General features: G+C 45.7%; 1 protein-coding gene across 5 annotated transcripts; it reads right to left on the bottom strand.

The window, feature by feature from the left end:
* Positions 1 to 1,346: 1,346 nt before the first annotated feature.
* SMYD1 (SET and MYND domain containing 1) lies at positions 1,347 to 20,964 on the bottom strand. 5 transcript variants are annotated; one of them, XM_015862876.3, is made up of 10 exons: positions 20,784 to 20,964; positions 12,965 to 13,141; positions 12,078 to 12,291; positions 11,542 to 11,672; positions 9,622 to 9,660; positions 6,872 to 7,064; positions 4,519 to 4,611; positions 3,859 to 4,022; positions 2,932 to 3,100; positions 1,347 to 1,740 (listed from the first exon to the last, which is right to left on the bottom strand). In XM_015862876.3, exons 1-10 carry the CDS (start codon positions 20,918 to 20,920, stop codon positions 1,582 to 1,584), a joined length of 1,476 nt encoding a protein of 491 aa, XP_015718362.1. In that variant the 5' UTR covers positions 20,921 to 20,964; the 3' UTR covers positions 1,347 to 1,581. The 5 variants fall into 5 exon arrangements, with proteins under 5 accessions (XP_015718362.1, XP_015718365.1, XP_032300257.1 ...); XM_015862879.3 differs by lacking the exon at positions 20,784 to 20,964 and adding an exon at positions 13,477 to 13,616; XM_032444366.2 differs by lacking the exon at positions 20,784 to 20,964 and adding an exon at positions 13,453 to 13,496.
* Positions 20,965 to 22,266: the final 1,302 nt, after the last annotated feature.

Below are 22,266 nucleotides of genomic sequence, written 5' to 3'. Positions count from 1 at the left end.
GTTGTACATCCACAGCTGGGTGGATGGGAAAGTACTGTGCCAGGGCCAGAGGAAGGGTTCTGTCCCCTTTCCATAAAGACTTGGCCAAAGTGACGTCAAAGTAATTAGCAGGGCCAAAGGATGGGGTGGTTGAGGGTGGCAGATGTTGGTGAACCTGCCTGGAAAGCTGCTTGGGGGCAGAGACCAGCACTGGGGGAGTGAAGGCATCCCAGCAGCCATCCCTATGCTCACTTATTCATAAGAGGAAACAGCCCTACAGGCTCTGGCCAACCCATCACCATCTCCTTCCCATCCCTTCCAACCAGCAGAAGGGCACCAGACAGCCTTTAGCTGTTCAGTTTTGCCACAAACTGTGCCTGATAAATTGGGTTACTGGAACTAAGCTCTGGGGTGAAATAAGGTTTTCTCTGCTGGCAGGAGGTCAGCACTGGTTATTCACATCTTAGACATAGGAGCACCGTGGTCGACTCCAATGCTTGGTGCTGCAGGCTGGATGGAGACCTGGTTTTCTGAAATCGAGAGGAAATTCTCCCTTAGCTGACTTTTCCAAGCAAAATCATGAGAAACATCAAGAGGAAAAGACCTAGTTTTGTTTCCTTGCTATTCTTGCTGTTTTGCTGAGGAGCTGGTAGGGGATTTTTGAATAAACAGTCCTTTTTCATCTCTTTGTTATCAATGAAGATCTGGAACAAATTGTTTGGATTTAGAAATGGGCAGACAGCAAAGATTTTTTTGTTATTTGGAAATCCATCCACTGCCATTAGACTTCTCCTTCTCTCCTTTCAGGCTCAGTGTGAAATTGATTAAGCACCTGTCTAAGATGCAGGATGGGTATGGATAAGAATCAGAGCCCCCAGCTCTGAGCAAAGGGTGTTCCCCCTCCTGGAGAGCTGCCTGTTCAGTTAAAGCAATCCACACAGCCACTGCACCACACTACTGTGACTGGTGTCTGGCATGGACTTATGTCCATCTGCTGCCACCACAGTGGACACTGTGTGATTTTTAACAAGCTAACTGCTCTTATTTAATTTATCTTTGGACAGGAATCCCATTTAGGCACCAAGTCACTATGGATAGAGTCAACGCAAATTGATATTGCACCCATAGAATCATAGAATCACATAGAATTGGAAAGGACCTACAAGATCATCTCGTCCAACTGTCCTCCTTTTACCATACCTACAGAAAACCACTAAACCATATATCCTAGCTCCCTATCCAGATGCTTCCTGAACACTGACAGGGATGGCGTTTCCACCACTTCCCTGGGCAGCCATTCCAGGACTGCAGGACTTGCCTGGAGAGAAACTGGTTTTCAGTAAGAATGTAAATAATTTTATAGCAGGTTTCTTGCTTTGATTTTTAATGCTTGTGGTAGAAAATGATGTTGTTTTTGCCAAGAGCTCCTCTGCTGTGAGCTCTCAGGAGATTTTCAGGACTCTCCGCACTGGTCCATGCTCTCAGACTGCTGGCACTGGAAGCAATCCTTGGGGATGTATCACATTCACTTATCGCATTCCCCATGTCTGGAGATGCCACAGGTGGTGTTACCTAACAGGCTGACTGTGTCAAGCTCAATATTTATTCCTTCTTGTGGAAGAGGCTGGGTGGGGCCTCATTGCTGGGTTCAGGCATGACTTGAATCTTCTGGTTTTTGAGGGCAGCTTCCCTCATCTTGTAGTACATGAACTCATTCTGCTGGAACATGCGCAGTTCCATCTCCGTCTGGACACGCATGACCTGAGGGACACAACAGATTAAAGACCTGTGATGCAAGAGATGTCAAAGCAAGTGAAAAACACGCAGCCCAAAAATGGGGACTGTCCATCAGGGATGTTTTAAGCCAGGTGATGAGTGATCCCTCTTGCTCCAGATGTCCCAGCAGTAGAACCAAGGCTGACTGGACAGGTGCACCATTTATTTTCTCAGAGCTGGCTGCCTGTGACCTATGAAGGTGAATAAGGCACCAGCCCTTCCTGCACCCAGCTCTTCTACAGGCTCCTAGGAAACTATGAGCAGTCATTTGTAGTGCTGCATATGACAAAAGTTCAAAAGGGATTTTAGGAAATCTTTTTACACCGGTCTATAAGATCCTTCAGCCCTTGGTTTGGCAGCACAGAGGTAGGCTGTATGTGTCAGAGATTTTCATCCTTAAGAAAGTGAAAAGGGAAATACAGAAATGAAGGTGCTGGAGTCTTAACCTGTGAGATATACATGTGAAGAGGAGAACAGTCAGCAGGCTATTTTAGTTTAGGCGCAAGACAATCAGTCTTCTGATTGTATAAAATTGCTCTAAGGTCATAGCTTTGCTGTTAGGACAAAGACATTAATAAAGGATTTAATTTGGCACCGTGTACATTTTTTTTTTGTTAATAAAGGAGAATACCATAAAGCCAAAAGGCCATATTGAGTGAGTTATAGGATAAAGAAATGAGCAGTCCTCAGATGCCGTTATAAATACTTCATCAAAGCTCAGCATGTGTAGTTCTCCTGGGATCTGCAGCTCTTGACCTTAAGCTAGGAAATACTCATATCAGTCATTTGAGAAAAAAAAAAAAGAAATAAATTGAAGCCCAGAAGGACTAAGGAGTGGTAAATAAAGAAGAACGGTCATCAATATAAGATGAAGAGTATTGGGTTGGTAAGTGGGGAATAAGTTCATCATGTGTAATTTGATACAGCCAAATTGGAATGCCATCCAACTGAGAGCAATGAGGTCAGGCTGTTTGAAGAATGGGAGGCTCTGCCCTTGGGCTCAGTGGTTTCAAAAAAAAAGATTCAGGGGCTCAATGGCTATTTTTAATGCATGTCCTAGTAAGAAGCCATAACTTGACCTGTCTCTCTTACAGATGGGTCATACCTGCAGCTTGAATGTAACACCATCTCATCTAGGCAGATAACAGAGGCAAGAAGGGCGATCATGATACCTACCTCCAGATCTTTGGTAATTGGGTGGGAAGGTCCGTGGGTTATCAGTAGAATGGCATAGGCTTTACAGATCATGCTGTGTCCGGCTTCAATGAGGCCAGCATGCCAGTGGGTCACTCCTGCTCGCATCACAGCCATCCCCAGCTGTGCATTGTTGGGATGGTATATTTTCCTGGAAAAGCATTGAGTAATTTTAGTTCAGGAAAGATCTAAATTCCCAAATGTTTGTCAATGATGTGACCTGTTTTCCAAAGAGCAAACTGTTTGCTCAGTTGAAGATTCTATTGAATTTGTTGCCAGGAAATGTCCAGCTCTGCTAGGGGCAGGAGGACATGAGTTACACAAGGACACAAGGTATTGTGAAAGAGAATGAACAGCCTGAGGGCAGTGTGAGATGGACACCTGGGTTGGAGACCTGATCAGACAGCCCACATGTCACCAAGTTCACAGATGTAATGATGTGCTTAAATTGAAAAGGTAACGATCATCAATATCTCATTAGCTAAGGCCACATATTACTCGGGAGCAAAAAGATATGTTGAATGACAGCTATGTGACACAGCTCCTCTTTTCTCTGCAGCTTATCTTTCCAGTGTGTTGTAGGGGAACAGACCAAGTCCTGAAGTGATGGCCTGTCTGTCCCACACTTGGGCTCTGTGCTTTGCTACTTGAACTGCCCTGAGATGCTTCTGACCAAACCAAAGAGGCTAATGAAAGATGACCCAAACTACTCGGCATTTAAAGTTAAGTAATTCAAGGTGTTTGGAAGCTTCCATGCATTTAGGAATGGGTTCCTCTCTGTCTGGTGATCAGCTCAGAATCTGAATGCCAGAACTTCTGAAGGGAGCAGACTAAGAAAGTAAGTTCTATAACACACTGCCTAGCAGTGCATAACCACAGAGAGCTACCAAAAACAGAGCAGAGCCATACATGTAGCCATCCACCATCCTCTTGGCATATCCAGCTGCTTCCTCAAACATCTGGAGGTAGGAGAGAACCTCAGAGACAATGCTGAGGATCCTCAGGAGGTAGATGTTTGTGTCTCCCAGCACAGGCTCCTGTTTCTTCAGGCATTCACGGCACAGCTTCACAACCTACATCCAGAAAGCATGGAGAAGGAGGAGAAAGTCAGAGCACCACCATCCCTAAAACTGCTACTCCTGAGCCTTGTGTGGTCCATACCAGTCCTAGAGGCCAAGTCAGACTGTATGAAGACTGGAGAAGATGGGACCTTTTATGTGTCAAGAAGCACCAGCCTAAATGATATACACTCAAATCTTCCTCTCCCAGGGTTACTTTCATAAAGTAAGGAAGAAGTGATTATGCCCCTCCTGCCATCTACCCAACACCTTGATGCAAAGAATGCCCCTAATCTCCCTGTGGAGGTAGAGATGTGAACTGACCCATTCCCACTTGCTTCTCTGTGTCAGCTTTTGTGATCTGAACTGCCGAGAAGACAGGAAGCACATGGAAAAATTCAGATTATGGAGATGGAACTTTGTTTCACCCATCAATCTTTGACTTAGAGGGGAAAAGACCTACTTCCCCTGGCACCACATACACAGCGAGAGCAAAAACACAGGGACTCACTTCGTGGTAAGTTCCCTCCAGGCGGGCCTTGTTGATCTTCTCCAGCGTGTCCTTGGAGAACTGGATAACCTCCTTCACTGTCTCTGCAGAAGGCTGGGGACAAAGTTAGGAAAACTGGTGAGAAATATCCACCAGCTGACACCCAGGAACTACACACATCCAAGCATGTCTGATGAAACACTAACCAGCCCCTAATTAGCCACCTCCTCTTCCTCTGTTTATTGCTGAAGTATAATACAATTACTTATCCTCTGTGTTTCCAACCTGTTTGAATTTGCATTTTCAAACCATTCTAGCTATCACAATCTTCCTTTTGGTAAATCGGAAATCTGAAATCAGGACACAGCTGCCTGGTTCTGGGAACCTGCAGGAAGAGCCTGGCCAGGAGACACATGACCAAGACAGAATACAGGCACGTGGCCAGTGGACAGAAAGCAGAGACACAAAGATGCAATGAAGAATGCAAAGATTTGGACTTACAGGGCAGGACAGCTCCACTGTCTTTTTGCCATACTTGGTTGATCAGACTTGAGGAGTCTGGGATTTACCTAGTTCAGAAAAGCTCTTGAAAATTCAGTATGGGAGGAAAAACAGTAGCATTTCAGAACTATGTGACCCATATGTACATGGTTATGTATGTGTTATGATGAATTGTTATGTATTATTAGACTGAAACTGTCACAGCTAGTCAGACTTTAGCAGCTGTTTGAGCAGCACATGGAGTGTCCTAATGGCAAGAGCACATTCATTCAAAGGCAATGTTAATATCACTACGCTGTCTGAGTAAAGACTCCCAGAACAGGCACTTCAACAGCACTTCCACAGCAGTTTTATCTAATAAAATTATCTCCCTGCATTTACTAGACCACTAACCCTGTTGCCATTATAAACAATGGGAGCTTTGCTACTATTTGGAAGGGGTGATGAGCCAGAGGCCAGAGCGGCTGTTGAGGATGTAATCTGTCCATCTCACGTTTATTCATAGAGCTTTTTCCACACAGCTGTGAGTGCTGCTGCTGTCAGACAAGTGAGCCTGAATTCAGGGAATGCGATACAGCTGATGTGCTCTGAGGGTGAGGTCAGCACAGATACTCATTGTCTGTGGAAGGAGGGTATTTATAATAGCTGAAATCATATCTCGTGTAAAGATACCAGAAGGCTTTTTCTATGCCAGGACTTCAGATAGTGGAGCGTATTTCCCCCAGAGTACGCAGTGCAGAACGTATGGAGTGTTCACTATGAGGGGATGGTGCACATCAATGCTTGATAGCAGGCTCTGAATGCGAGATGAGATTTTTTATGCAGCCCACTGCAGGAGTGATTTGAAAATGCTTTTACAGGAAGTCAGACGAAAATGCTTCTGCATCTGCAACAGCTACTGGGAGTTTCAGTAGACAGGATTAGCTTTAAAATGAAGCTTGATAGTTTAGCAATGGGATTTTTTAGCAATATCTTTTGCAACAATTTATCTTTTGTAGAGCTTACAGGAATAGAACCCCCCTGAAGCTAAGGCTGCCACAGAGGAAAAACAGATTTAAGTAATTATATCCTTGGGCTCAAAAACAAAAAGAGGAGATCTTAGAGCTATCAGCGTGCTCTGAAAATAGGAGCTGCTGGCCAAGCAACACATCCTAATGCCGACAGCAAGACACAGCCTTACGTCCTTCTACTTGATGAGTTGTCAGGTTTCCCAGCAAAATGCAGATGACTGAAAAATGAATGGTCCAACACACTAATTCTTCCCAGTAGGTCTGCCCAAGCAACCAGGCACAAATGACAGGGCATAGAACAAATTCACTCTTACCAGACAGTGCAAGGAGGGCCTGATGACTGGAGCCAACATGATGATACATATTTACAGACTGTCCAGCTTAGGTAGGGCCAGTTGGTCCTGTTCTCATGGACTATTATATATATATATATATGTTATATTATACACAACCCACATATATATATATGATATAGTATTTTCTGTTCTGCTGTTGTTCAAAACTTTGATTCCATTCAGTTCCTGTCAAAAAGTCCAATCTAAACACCTTTATTTTTCTCAGTTTTAGATCTCATCTTCTAATATTTTATCATTCTGCCTGTTGCTGGACTGTTAGGTTAGAGTTAAAGGCAACTTTTCTGTTGGCTTTTTAAAAATGAAAACCTGTGTGCCTGTTACATAATAGAGATTAAACTGACTGCGCTTATTTGACTTGATGTTGGGCTCAATTATGTTTCAGTCCTGATCTCATTTTTTGCACTGGTGCTGTTCAGACAGCCACAACCTGACTCTGGCACTGCTGGGTGTCCCCAGGCTTTGGAGGAGAAACAGCCATCTCTGTTTGAGGGCACCACAGGACCATACCTTGTTGTCCCCCTCCTTCACAGCCAGCATCAGGTCATCTTTGATCTTTTTCTTGCAGTGCTCACAGGTGCAGTCGAAGTAATATTGCTTCTTCAGCTGCTTCTGCCGCTCCTCGCTCACATTGAGGAAGTCCACATAGGACACAGTCAGCTCATCTCCTGGGGAGATCTTGCTCAGTGCCCGCAGCTCAATCCTGGGTGCAAAGAAGACAAGATATGCAATCGGAGAAGCAAATGCAGCCATAGATAAATCAGGGACAAATCCTGCTATCAAATCAGCTCTTGCCCTCAGGTACTGCTTTAGCTGTAGTAGTGCAGAGATGTGCATCAGTCTGGTTAACTGAACAGTGTCAACAGTTTGTCCTGCCCTCCTGCCAGTCTCTGGCCAGGATATGCTGAAAAGCAGAAAGGGTCCCATCCATGGAGGGATAAACCCAGACATAAAATCTTATTATGCTGGAGAGAATCTCATCACAAGAAAACCCCTCGATCAGAAGCACACGACGAGCCTTGTAAAATGCTGAGTTTGGACTTTAGGTCTTTTTTAAGCACAGCTTGCATACTGCTTGTAGAGCTCTGGCTAGACTCCCAGATCCTGAGCTGGGCTGCTTTCAGTATCATTTTCACTCTGAAAAATTGAGATGTACCCTCTGGGTGCTGAACAAGAGATGCCCAAATCCATTTTGTGCATCTCTACCTAAAGCCTTAGAAACAGTTGACCAGGAATAGTTTATTTTCTACATAGCCCATCTGAGCTGATGCCTAACACCAACATCAAACACAAGGAAATCACCAGTCTGTGACTAACCCAAAAGCCATGGCAAACACTTGCACTGATGACAGGCCTTTGGAAAGCCAGATTTTTGCACCTACCTTTATCTCAGTTCTTTCTCTGTAAGACATCTTAAATAATGTGGACACTCAAATTCCTTTGCTGTTTTACTCCAGCAAGATAAATATCTTAGTTCCTCTGGGCTATCCCTCCAACATGGGGTCTGGATAAGCTGCCTCCCTTAGGTCTCGCTGCAAAGCCAGGATGTTTGTATCAGGTCAGCTCTGTGTTTTAGAAGAAAGCTCCTGGGGGATGCTCCTGGGTGGTGAGGCACTGACACAGGCTGCCCAGGGACCAGTGGGTGCCCCATCCCTGGAGGTGCTCAAGTCCAGGCTGGACAGGGCCCTGGGCAGCCTGGTCTGGTGGGGGTCAACCAGCCCACAGCAGAGGTTGGAACTGGACAGACTTTAAGGTCTCTTCCAACCCAAGCCATTCTGTGATTCTATGCCAAAATGTCTTACCAGGACAGGGAGCTGATGACCTGAGCACTGCAGGCAGGCTGGTAACTAAAAGCTATCTGGTTCCTTAGCTTTGCTAAAGCTGCTGTGAAAACTACACATTGAGGCTGGCCTTGACTTTCTCTGGGCATTAGATCATATCAACAGCATATTTCATACTGAATTTAATACTGAACATGTCATCATAATGAAGGGCATGTATTAGACCTGTCAGAACCACAGGAAAATGCCAACCAGAGAAAGGTGCAACCAGCTACTCCAGGAGAGAGCACACAAAAAGGAGTAATTTCCATCAGAAGGGTTTACACATAGAAACATTCCCCTTCACACTTAACAGGATCCTCATTAAAGTGAGTCATGCAACCAAAGAAGCAAGCCTTTGACTTTTATGATGCCCCTGATAGCCTAAGTACCATAGGTATATTTTAAGCAGTCATCCATGGTGACGAAGGGATTGATAACATTTCAAACAAGCTTGGACACACATGGTATATTTTAAATCTACAGTTAGAGAGACACTGTCAGCTGATAACCTCACCAAGCTCGTCCTCTGCTCTCTCCTTCCCCAGTGTCTGCCCCAGGCTCCCAGGACCTTGAGAGACGTGCACAGAGAGCACTGGGGAGTTCAAAACTCAAATGCCCAGGAAACAACAACTCTAATCAGAAGCAAAACACAATTGCTCACTTTTATGATCCTATCTGTAACACTCCGAGTAAATGGTAAAGAAGTATTTCATCTCTTATTACAGGAAACTTCATGGGATTTTTGGAAACAAAGTTTGAAAACAACAGTGTCTCTGTAACTGGACTGCATGTAACATACCAAGTGTATAAGCTGAGGTAAAGAATTTTTCCTTCTTTTTTTGGTACTCTTTTCTCGAGCAAAAGAGAATGCTCGCATCAGGTAACAGTGGCATCATCAAAAGGTAAAACATTAATCATGTACTGTGATAAAAAAAGGATGAAGCCTACATCTCACGGTGTTGCTATTGTAGTCACTGCATTCACAGGGCACTGTTTGTTGCAGGAGAGACGTGGACTATTTAGTATGTCAGTAATGCGACCATTTCTCATCTCGTAGTACGCAAGGTTTTATTTTGGGCTATGTAAGATTAGCAAGACCTTGTTCTGACTTTCATGCTCTTGCTGCACTTGGGGGGGAGAAATGAGAAGTGGAGGGGAAATATTGAAACAGAGGAAGCCACGGGAGAGGGCAGTAAGGAAGGGAGGGAATTTGCAGTCAGGGAGACATTACTGCTATTGGTTTAATTTACTACAAAATGCAGAGTTAAGTGAGGTTTGGGTTTAGTGGGGAGGCATAGAAGTTCAGGAAACAGAAAGTGAAGTTTTCTGCAAGCAGAGGGTTTTTGGAACCCCTCGGTGCTGTTTGCAGCTGAGTAATTAACGGGGCATGAGGGATACATGGCAAGGGGAAGGACAACGCTTTCAAGAGTGACCCACCTCATCTGTGTGTGGAACATTGATCTTACTGCCTCATGACTGAAAGACAAAACAGATATCTGCAGTTTACACCGGTACAAGCACAACAAAAGAAACTGGGTGAACTGGGATCATCTTGGTTGGGGGCACTGGAGCTCCAGATGCCTGTCTCATGTTAGTCAGTGTAAAGGTACAAAGAGCTCTGCTGTCCCTGTACAGCTACTATAACCAAATCACACATCACTGGCTCACAGTGGTTTTAACGACAACTGTCCTGGCACTGTGATTTTAGGAGTGCTGTCAGCCAGTGGATGAGTAAAATCCCCTGCTGACATTTTGCAGGGCTGGTTTTGTGCTGACCAGAAACGTCTCTCTGACATCAGTAGTCATGCTCTCCAAAATGCAGCTGGAAATGGAAATCAGACTGGGATATCAGCAACTGTGCTCTGTAATGAGTTTAGTGGGCCCTCAAGCCCAGCATTGTGCCTCAAGTGCTGATAGAGAGCTCAGCTCCTGCAACAGTAGCTGCACTTGCCTCCAGGTTTCCTGGAAAAGAAACCTTGATAATTTACCTGGCCAATTTGCTAATGTAAGCAGATGGTCATGGTTTAAAGCCATCACGAGGATTAACGCAGGAAATTCATCAGGCTGCCACGCAAGCAAAATGTCATTCCTCTACTTACCGCCCAGAAACTGAAGTTTGGGGGCTGCTACCTCTGCCAGTTACCTTCTCCAGCACCCAGGCTGGTCAGAGAGGCTCCCCGTCACCCCATATGTGATCCAGGGCAACTGGCTTTAGAGCCTAGGCTCCAGCTGCTTCTGGATGACAAAGGTAACCATCCCAAAGCACTTTTCTTTTTGTTCATTCCACAGCTGCTTGATAAATACCGGCATCATTTTAACAGATAAAACTGGCAGTGAGAACTGGAGTGCACAAGCAACGTGTTAGTTAAAGGAGAGGAGGCTGTGGGCTTACCTTAGGCTCAGCACTGAAGTTTGTTGAACATAGGAATGTATAAAATCTTAAGACTGAGCAGAAAACATTGATAAAACACTGTGGCTGTGGAGTTTTTGGCAAGCAGTTTCCTGCAGTAATGCCATGCACACGGTGCTGCTTGATGGATCGGCAGCAGTTTAGGCTCCTCCTGGCTTAGGAGGGGGTGGAGGGCAGAGTATCCCTCCGGTGGCTGTGTGAGAGCAGCTGCCTAAACTGCCTGCTCTGCTGGGACATCCCTGCAATCCCACTGTGCCTTTCAAGCTCTTCCTATCTCACACATCCTGCAGACATTTTCTTGCAGGATTTGGGTGGGAAATTGGAATGCACAGCACGCTAGGGCATCCAGCACTAACATGTGACTCAGTTTGCAGATTACAGTCACATTTCTCATTAAGAACCTATTGCTAAAGAGTTTATCAGTAATTAATAGAGACTGCACGTTCCCAAAGAAATGAGGGTTTGTGTCAGGAATGGCCATAAACACATCAATGATGGTGATACATGGCTGATTGAAAGCTTCAGTAATGAGGAACTCTTGGACTGTGGACTCAATTTAATCTTTAATAATTCATTAACTGTGAGTATTCCTTAACTGCTTATGAAGCCTTAATTGAAACTATCTAGGTAGCTACTTGCCACTCTGTCTATTTTGAGTCTGATTTCAAAACTCACAAGGGAAAACTACTTGCTGGTTCACTGGATTTGAGGTCAAGCCCTGCTGAAAAGCTCTGTTGGGTCTATCAGACAGCATTTTTTTAAATAATAAGAGAAAAAAAAACAGCTCTTCTTTAAAAAGAAAATCCTAGCTTTTTGTTTCTGGACTAGAGAAGGAAGTGAATCGATTTTCTGGGACAGGGATCTGACACTCTGAGGTTAGCAATCTGCTTTGTGCGTTGGCTGTTAGGATAGATGCCCGCTATACTTGAGGAAAGCAATGCACTCACTTGCCATTGTTGAAGATGACAGTGCAGTTGGGCCAGCAGTCATGGTTGGCCTGGCAGAGGTTGGGGAAGATTCCCACGCCAACAGCTTGCAGTCCTCTTTGGTCACTGAGGGTAAAGGCATTGCAGTTGATCTAGTCCCAAAAAACAGGCAGAAAGAAGCATGAAAGGAGAAATGGCTGAATTCAGCTATTAGTATAACCTCCAAACCTCCCACCAAGTATCCCACCTCCAAACTTTAACAAGGAAGGAGGAGTGCCTACAAGATTATCATAGAAGGTAATTCCAGAAATGATATGTGGTGAAGGTGCACTGGTCTCTTGTATGGATTTCTCCCTGTGCCCAGTGGATTTGTCCACTGGGATGCTGTGTGTCCCTGGGGGAAGCTGATGACCCATGGGGTTAATGAAGCCTGACACGCACTGACTCACAGCAGGGCTGGAGGCAGAGCTGCTCAGCCTCACAGAATTTCTCTCTTTGCACCACAAAAATGTATAGTTAATATTTTAGGAAAGGGTATTATGAAATCTTTGACATACCACTCCAAATATGTGGGAGATGTACTGCATGCCAAACTGTTGGCTCTGGGCTGGCCAGAACTCCAGGAAGTTTTCCACATCAACACGGAGGTCCTTCTTCTCCTCCTCATCAAAGCTCTCCACATGGTTTTGCAGGTCGTCAATAGAGACCAGGCAGTTCTCTGACAGCCCACTGCCTTCTCTCTCTATCCGCCACAGGATCCGTGCTGCCAGCCTGGCCAGGAGAAAGCCCAAGGTGCTAGCACCATGCAACAACAGACCCTGGTGCTCATCTACTCAGGTTCTGGTGTTCCTCCACCCAGCACAAGGATGGGGACTGAGAGGCCACAAAAATTCATTTACGGGTGGGACACTGTGTGCAGCCTGGCCATACATGACAAGTTCATGGCTGGTCCCCATCCATGAGTTTTGAAGGGAAGGAAGCCACGGGGGTTTCCCATCATGGCATATATGTTCTTATCTGGAGAAGTCTTACAGAACCCCAGCCCTAGACAGCTACTTCCATTTCTGTGGGGATTCCTATCATTTTCTCACTATGGAGCCAGGAAATGAATCAAAATCAATACATACTGGAGCATCCCTGTTTTTCCCACTGAAATTGCACAAGGTGGCTTTTCCTCACCTCATTCAGCTGCTGTAGGGTTTTGGGTGTCTAGGACCAAATAAAAGCAGGAACACAACCCCCTCACACTGTGGACATTCCTCCAAGCCCCAACCCATGAGCTCGGGGATCTTTGTGGCCTTCCCAAACCAGTTTCCAATACCACACATCCAACTTGGGACACCCAGCTCTCTCTCACCATCCCCAGAGGGATTTCCTGTCTTCCCCCATGATTTCCCAGCCTGGTGGTGCACCAGACAGCCAGTCCCTCAGGGCCCACTCTCACCTGATGTTCTCGGTGGGTGCCTTGCCGTGCTTCTTGATGGCAGAGCACTCATTTTTGTGGTTCAGCCAGGCATCTCTCTGGCAGGTCCGGTCGCAGTAGTAGGCAAACTTGCACTGGCCGCAGCGATGGAGCCTCTCCTGCCGTTTGAAGCAGGTGTGGCAGACTACATGTGTCAGGCTGGAAGGACAGAAAGACGTGCAGGCTTATGCCTCAGTGACAGGATCATAGAGTCATAGAATCATTAAGGTTGGAACAGACTTTTAAGATCACCATGTCCAACTCCAACCCATCCCCACCATGTCCACTAACCCATGTCCCTCAGTGCCACATCTACACAGTTCTTGGACAGTACAGTGACTCCACCATCTCACTGGGCAGCCTGTGCAAATGCATTACCACTCTTTCAGAGAATAAATATTTTCTAATAACCAACCTGAACCTCCTCTGACACTACTTGAGGCCATTACCTCTCACCTTATCACTGTTACCTGAGAGAAAAGGCTGACCCCCACCTCATCACAACCTTCTTTCAGGGAATTGCAGAGCAATAACGTCTCCCCTGAGCCTCCTCTTCTCCAGACTGAACCATCCTAGTTCTCTCAGCCATTCCCCATTAGACTTGTACTCCAGATCCCTCACAGCTTCATTGACTTTCTATGGGCAAATGTCTTTTTGGTAGTGAGGGGCCCAAAACTGAACTAAACTTGAGATGTGGCCTTACCAGGGTCATATACTGGGGGACGATCACCCTTGCCCTGGCTGGCTGCACTACTTCTGATACAAACCATTGACCTTCTTGGCCACCTGGACACACTGCTGGCTTATGTTCAGCTGGCTGTTGACCAGCACACTCAGGTTGTTCTCTTTTGCACAGCCTTCAAGCCACTCTGCCCCAAGCCTGTAGCATTTCATGGGGCTGTTGTGACCAAAGGGCAGGACACAGCTCTTGGTCTTACTGAACCTCATACAACTGGCCTCAGCCGAGTGATCCAGACTACCCAGGTCCCCCTGCAGGGCTTTCCTACCTTCAGACCGACTGATGCTTCCTCTAAACTTGGTGTCATCTGCAAACTTACTGAGGGTAATGGGTCAACTCCTTTCAGCTTTCTGCCTATGGGCTCCTCCTGCACAGTATGATGGAACCTCAGACATTTTGGGAGGACAGATAAACATCTCACCTAGCTTAATCCTCATGCACTTGTCTGATTCTGTTCCTTCCCTATTTGGCTATGCCAAAGAGACAAATATTTTGTTTAAAGGAGGAAAGCAATAAAGCATTCCCCAGCTCTCAGCCCTCTTTTCTGCTGCTTGTCTGCTCCTCCTCAGCACCGCTACTGTTAACAGGATTTTCAGTCTGGCTTTGTTTTCTGCCTGGCCCATGCTAAGCTGAAAGCAGACATCTAATGAGTCTGTGTGGTCCTAGCTGCTATCTCAAGCTTTATTTAGGCACAGTCATACTGTAGGGATAAAAATACACATCAGAAATGCTCTGATAATGATGACTGACAGATAGAGGTGGTTATATTGGGAAATCCTGTGTTTGTGCTGCTTGAAACCAAGCTATTTTTCTATGAAAAGCAGCTTTGCTTGACAATTCTTTCTGCCTCTGGACCTGAACTGCATCTATATTTGGGAGACCTGCACCTGGTATTGTGTTGGAAATGACATAAGAAGTCCAAGAAAACAGCCTCCTTCAAAAGTAGGTGTCTTCATCATAAAGTCTTCTCTTGTATGTCTTCTCCTCCCTTCACCAGTCTCTTGGCTGTCTAACACCAGGCAATACCAGTCTGGGTGGCTTTGGGGCTCTCCTGATTCCAGGAAGATGCTTAGGATGGACAAAGGGACAAAGGGCTGAGGAACCCATTCAGCCAACCCCAAGCACAACTGCCCAGGCTTGTATGCAATTCCAGCTGCCCCAGGGACAGGCAAGCAACACCAAGTAGTTGAAAACAGAAGAAAGCTGAACTCAGAAGCGCTCATGGAGCATTGTCTGGGGTAGGACAAGGGGCAGACTGACTGTAATACCAAGTTTAGGAAGCAGTATTTGTGTTTATGAACACTGTAAGATGTTATTCATAAATCCAAGAGGGTTTTCATACTCAAAATGACAATATGGTGCTGAGCTGAGAATACTGATGATTGAATGCTTGTTCCAGAACATGGCACCCATGGGGGTGCCATTAAACAGCAAAGTAACACGGGCAGTGCCTGATGTAGGGGTGTGTTCTGCTCTGTTTAGTCTGGCATCAGCAGCTGCACACTTCTCTGCCTCCATCCAGGCTCAACAGCAAGGGGGAGTTTAAACTCCTACTGCTTAGACACCTCTGTGTTTGGGGGAAGTTCTCCTCATTGCAGAAAGCTCATTGACCCCATGGAACGTGATCATTGCCCACAGCAAGGAAACAGGCACGGGGAAGGAAAAAATGAGTTGGCAATCACAAGAGAAGGCTGTGCCACAAGTAATAATCACTCCCATAGTCACAGGACTGTCTTGCCTCTTCCCCCCCTTATATATATATATATAAACATGTGTGCGTGTTTATTTCTATCCCAGTACATTTAAAATGCTTTTTCATTCCTCTGGCACTAGTACATGAGCTACTGAAACCACCCACCCTGTGTGTTGGCTCAGGCAGGATGGAGAGGGCCACTGATGGAAAGCAGGTTGATTTGCAGCAGGCAACACCACGTGCAAAAATGAGGTTTGGAAAATGACAGCAAGCAGTGCTGGTGCAGGGGAGGGAGCCCAGTGCAAGGCAAGCAGTCAGCACGGGGAAAGAGGGAGTGCGTGTCCATGCAGCCAGCTCTGTTAATGCAGATGAAATAGCTGGGAGGTGATGAAAAATGCAACACTGCAGTCTGTCAGCTGTCAAGTCAGGGGGGCAGAGAGGTGCAAGAGAGATTACATTCCTTGTAAGGCAAAGGAGAGACAGAAGAGCTGATAAAACCCACATGGTTGTGTTGAGAAGGGAAGCACGGGGAGATATCTTGCACAGGGAATGGGGCACCCTTCTGCTGCTTGCCCCTTTTGAGGGCAGACAGAAAGTGAATGGGCAGCTAAAGAAGCTTCCCTCCACGGAGGAATGATAGGGTAGGGGTGAACACAGTGCAGTAGAACCCCAGTCCAGAAGCAGGATTTCATCTCTCAGCTCCCCCAGAATGAAAAAATAACCAGAATGCTGGCTGCAGATAGAATTATTCAGTAATCTGAGTAGGTGGTGATTTCACAATCTCCCCTGCAACCCACTCTGCAATAGTTAAGATCCTGCAAGGACACAGGGAGCAGCCTGAAGTTAAACCCAAGTCTCTCAGCCTGTGGAAACCATTGGTTTATAAGAACTTCTCTATCTTGTTTTGAAAGTGCCTGACACAACCCAGTGTGGTTCCAGACAGAGATTCTTCTCCCCGTAGGGATAGCAGCCCATGGTCAGGACCCTGCATGGCCACGCAGCACTGAAGGTTTCTGGAGATACATGTAGATCCTGCCCAAGATTTCTGGAGGTCTGAACCCCTGAGGACTATGTGTTCTGCTCCCTTGCTTTAACACAATACAACAGTACAATTGTTTTCTGCTGTGTCAATGTACACTGCGGCCTCTGAGGTGACCTCTGGCCATTCATCCACCACCTCATTGTGTTCATGTGGTATAAACTGTGAGTGTACATACATCTTTTTCTTAATACTGGTCAAAAGCATGATCTTCATTAGCACAGTGATTTCTTCAGCCCATTTCAGCCCTGCCAGGTTGGGGATTTAGAACTGACATGGAGGGCAGACGCCACTGACTGACTCACTAAATGACTCTATGAGGAGCCTCAGGTTTCCTTGGCTTCTCCTCCAAGTGTCAGCTGAATTGGACTTTGAGGGGCTCATGAACTCTGCTGTTACATGGATGAGATGTACAACCACTGCTAATCCTGGACATAGCTGCTGTCACAAAAGCAATGACTCAATATGCCAGCCAACTAATGCAAGAGGTGACAGTGCTGTCAGCTAAACCACGGCTCCCGCAAGCACAGCTCTCAGTGAAAGCAAAAGAAGCAAATACCTCTAGCGACAGCTTGGACTGGATTCAGATGGATTCAGATCTGTAGGACCTGCCAGGACAGAGGGCTGAGTGCTGCCGTAGGAAATACATTCACCTCATCTTTGAGACACGCACAACGTAAACATCTGCCAACCGTTTCCCACCCACCTCATTCACTGATTTGAAAAAGCAAGTCGAGATGGCTGTACTGCAAAAGAATAGAGGAGGATTTCACTGAATAGCTAATGGAAGTGGTAAAATGATCAAAAGCCATTTGAAGTGAGTGTACTTCATTCTGTACATGATAAATGTCACACACAGGTGATATAAAATACACCTAAGTTCACCTGTTCCATTTCTGCTCCGGCTGGCTCTCAGCCCTCTTCTCAGCAGCATACAGAGGATGTTAGAAGAGCTTAAGAAGCAGGCAAAGTAAATGTATTTGGGTCCCACTTCATACATCACTCATCAAGCAAATCTTCACGTGATCTTAGCTTTCTACCACATGATGCTGTTTGCTTTGACTACTCTCCTTCAAATCCTACAAGCTAAAGAGCAAGCTCATAAAGAGAAGGTTGACAGAAATATATCAGGCTTCCCCACGCCTGTAGGAAATGTAAACTCTTACAAACTTGAGAGCTGACATACATGAGAAGGTCACATACTGTACATTGAGCCCAGGTGAAGGGAATGTCATCGTCCTGAAGGAAGATGTGAGGGAAGGAGAGCTGAGATCATCATAGAGAGAGTGAAGAGGGAAGGATTAAACTTTTAGTACATAAGCAGAGCACGATAACACACTTCAGTTAGAGATAATGGCCAACCAGGCATGCACAGTGGCTTTGCAAATTGACAATTAAGACCCAACAGAGGCAAATAATTCCTTGAGAAAATCGATTATTTCCAACTTTCTGCATCTATTTGAGGGAAAGAGAAGTGCCCTGGGTTAACTAGAGCTCCAGTCAAAACACACAGTACGATCCAGAAGGCAGTTTTGCTTACTGTGGCGGTGTCAGCCTTCCATATGCAATATTGAGCTCCACTGGCTGTAATGGGCACTTAGGGCTGGATTCACTTGCCTAGACATAGGAGCCTCATGTTATTTTAAGCTCTGCAGGGACTCTCATCTGCCCTGTAATGCTGTTCCAGAGGAGGCCTGATTCTCATAAATCCCAGCTTGTACCTGTCAGCCCTAAGAGGATGTCTCAGACAACCTGGAGCATCTCAAATGGCACTAAGCACTGATACCAACTGATTCCTGCCCTCAGTTTTGTGCAGTCACTTAAATCAGAACTTCACTTTAGGCATCCTAATTTGCAAGCTGAGTCCCAAAGTGAAGTGCTAGAAGAGGCATCACATTGCCCTGTAGGAGAATCCACTTAACACTGGTCTTATTTGCTCAGAGTACAGTGGCTGGTTATAGAGTTTTTCAAAGAGGATATTTTTCCTTTGGTTTTCAAAACCAAATTCTCAACACCTCCTCAGACTCATTCTCCTAATGGCAGCCATTCATGCAGTGCAATTGCTGACAGCCTCAGGTCAAAACTGCTTCTGCACTTTCTGGCATCAATATGTAACTGTACAGTTTACAGCAGGTGGCTTTCCCCACTGTGTGGCAGAGTAGGGCCCCTGCATAACTTAAGCCCAAGTGTAATTTATCCTCCCTTTCTGCTGTGAAACACTGTATTTACACTTTCTGTTCTTCACTAGGTCAAATGGTCATCAGCTTTTCTGGGTCTCCACTGTTTATCAGCACCTCCCATGGCGTAGCAGTTTCATACCTGTACACAAACACAAGCTGATTTCCACCCTATGGTGTGGCCACACAAATAAAGCTGTTGTACTAAAGAGCTGCTCCAATTAATCAAGAAAAGGTGCCTTCACTTTGCCTGCTGTTGCCACAACACATGCAGTCACATAGGAGATCACAGTGTGGTCATTACAGTATGGTGGCCATCCATATCAATCACAGCGCAGACACGCACAGGTTTTCAGAGGTTCAGCATCCACTCTGTGACCAGATTTCCCATAGAACTGAGCTCCTGAAATGGTTGCAAGATACAGACCAAATTTTCCAATCACTCTGCACTCTTGTGCTTCAATTGTTGTCTGGATAAACAAAGAAAATTGAGCTCCATGGAAAATCTGATCACAGGTTTGGTAGGACCTGAGCTGAAAAATGAAAGCTACCAGTCATTCAGATTTGAGTTCCCTTTCCATAACTCATATACTCACTGCTTTCAGCAAGAGACTAAGATGCTGAGTACTAGAAGGATCCAGGCTATCCTTCAAGAGCAGTCAGCTCAATGGAGTCGTGTGCCACAGTTACATACCACTTGGTCTGTGCTTAGAAGGTACCTTGAAAACCAAAGCCCCATCAGCGTGTGACAAACATCAGAGCAGTTTTCACAAGCAAAATGCATGTTTACATTCCATATCAGGCTAGGATACAGCACTAACCAGCAAACATTATGCTGGCAATATCTGCTTCAGAGAGTTTGGGAATGTATTTCACTGCTGACACATATAAAGTACCTTGGGATGAAACAGGCCACAGGAGGGTAAGAGTCAACTACTATTGCATGGGAGCATGAAGAAGCAGCAGAGAGATAAGAATGACTGAACCCATTCCCATCCGCTGCAGTCCCAGAGATGTGTTTATTTAACAGCTTTGCTGCACTTGGAGTTAAATAAACACAGGCTGGGGAGGGAGGGAAGCACAGCTCTGCCCGCCCAATGTTTCTTGGAAATCTACACTGACTGCAGCCTGGGCTGCTTTCCTATATGTGCGATGCTCACAACATTTAGTGTAGGAGAAAACAAGTCGACCAGCAAACAAAAGGCAAAATGTTCTCAATGCTCAAGTTAGTATTTTTAATAAGGTGTAGGAGAGAAGTCGTTGTCCATAGGAACTTCTGAATAAAACACGGAATCCAGCAAGTGACACAAATGGAACTGAAGTATGAGAGCTAAGAGGGCACGTCAAGGAGAGGTGGCTTTGTTACTGATCACTATAATTGAATGCAAGGTTAACAATTCAATAATTTAACATTAAAATAACTAAATGAGGCCACTTAAATGGTGAGTTCTTATAACGACTGTATCCATTCACAAACATGTTCATACACTGTTATCCCTTGAAATAAGTAGCAGAAAAGAAAAAGGCATCTGCAGCAAAATCAGTTTATTGGCTGTATGGGTATGAACAGAAAGTTAAATTGCTCTTGCCTAAGAGTGAAAGTAGAAACTCGACTTCAGTTAACAGAGCTAGTTATAAACATAAAATTACTTAAGGAGAAATAACACCACTTGCAGATCTTCCAGTCTGAAGACAGCTGCCTGTGGAGCTACACATACAGCTGGGTAGTGGGGCACACAAGCAAAGCAGAGTAACTCAGTGTTATCTCAAATTATACTCTGGAGACTTCAGCATAGTGTCTGAGGCTGCTCTCACTGCATTCCACTTACTCCTGTAACTCAGTGGAATGCAGCACGGGTCCAGCTCTGTGAGGCACTGAACACACACAACTTTCACTGTGTTTAGTAAAAGCAGGCAGCATCGAGCACCTTGCAAGCTCACATCCTGGAAGCAGATTGTGCCATATCTAAAGTGAAAAAGCAGCTCTGAGCCCTGGGAAGGATATCGCTGTACGCTGGGAGTGGATCAGTACAAAAGTGTTTCTAACTTCCCTTCGCACCCTTCTCTGATGCTGTCCAGACACTTCCAAGCTTTCACCCACCCAGCCATTGAGACGACTTCTGAAGTCAGTTTTACAAGTCCTTTTCTCTTACCTATCAAAAACCACAGCAGCGTAGGCTGGCTCCGCAAAGATGACATCTCCAGGCAAGAATTCCTTCTGTGCTTTCAAGCCCCTGCCTTTGCTTTCAGTCGTGAACACTTCAACTGACTCCATTCCCCCTCTGGTCATTCCCAGGTACCTTGCAGTGAGCCAAATCTTCTGTCACAACTGTCAAATTCTCCTTGCCACAAGACCACGTTTATAAAAGGGTCGGCCTACCCCCACCCCCAGATGCACCATATCCCATAGGAGGGACAGGGGGTGGGAGCACAAAAGGCAGGAGGAGATCTTCTACGTACTATTGCCAACCTACACAGGGCTGCGTCTTCTGTTTCTTAGGAAACCCCCTCCAAAACCCACGTTTGGAATTGTTTCTCCCAGCCACAAGCAGTTGTATATGTTAGGACTCAGACTAATTTATACTCTCCCATTGGACAGGGAATGTATTCTCTTTGCTAGGGTATTTTTAGCAACCACATGCTTCTGTCTCTCAGAAAGCAACAGCTGAGACAGTGGGATGAGGAGTGCTGGTATGTGTATTTTTTACCCCTTCCACTGTCATCCAGCTTTTTCCAGAAATTAAACAATGCTGCTTTATTTTTAACTTCGAAGAAATGGACATTGTGTTTGGAGGCAGGGAGAGCAGTGAAACACATGTCCTGCAATCCTCTGCCTCTTCCATCACCACTGGAGACTGGAAAAGGAGTTTGCTTCCCAAACACCAGCAGTGAGCAGACAGAGCAGTGTGGAAGGAGCTGGAAGGGCAGCAGTGGTTTGGCACGAGCTGAGGAAACAAGGACATCTTAGATATTTGCATGATTTTGGATGCACTAAACTCTTTGAGATGACAAAACATGGAGGAGATGCTTCAAGGCCAGGCTGGATGTGGCTCTGGGCAGCCTGGTCTGCTGGTTGGTGACCCTGCACATGGTATTGGGATTGAAACTGGATGATGATTGTGGTCCTTTTCATCTCAGACCATTCTGTGATTCAGTGATTCCATGATTCTATGAGGGAATTTGCCCCACTCTAGTGTAAAAGGAGGATGCAGGACAAGCAGAGAGAGCCCAGTCCCTTGCTTTGTCTTTTGTCCCCATCAGTCAGTGCATGTAAAATGAAGGCTTCCACATACAGCAGTTAATCTCGCTACAGAAATTGATCCCAGCTTAGATTTTCATATAGCCTTTATGCTTTTCTTTTTTCCTCTGGTAGCATTTTGTGAGGCTGGTTTTCAGCCATCTCAATCTCAGTGACACAGAGCCATCGTTTCATACCCAGCTGTGGGTCATACCCCCACCCATCTGGTTCACCCACCAGATACGATGGTAAAACTTAAAACACTGTGGTAAAAAGTGTGAAAAAAATATCACCGGGAAGGCCGGAAAACACCACGAGAGGCCGTGTGACGGTGAGCCCGGCTGAAACACGCCTGTTGGGCGGCTCTCCTTTCAGCTCCGTGGAAAAAGGGACATTTC

The sequence above is a fragment of the Coturnix japonica genome, chromosome 4 (genome assembly GCF_054131305.1).
Source record: "Coturnix japonica strain WE chromosome 4, WE-NBRP24, whole genome shotgun sequence".
NCBI lineage: Eukaryota > Metazoa > Chordata > Aves > Galliformes > Phasianidae > Coturnix > Coturnix japonica.
Note: the sequence above shows the minus strand (reverse complement) of the source record. Positions and strands in the feature narration are given on the sequence as shown.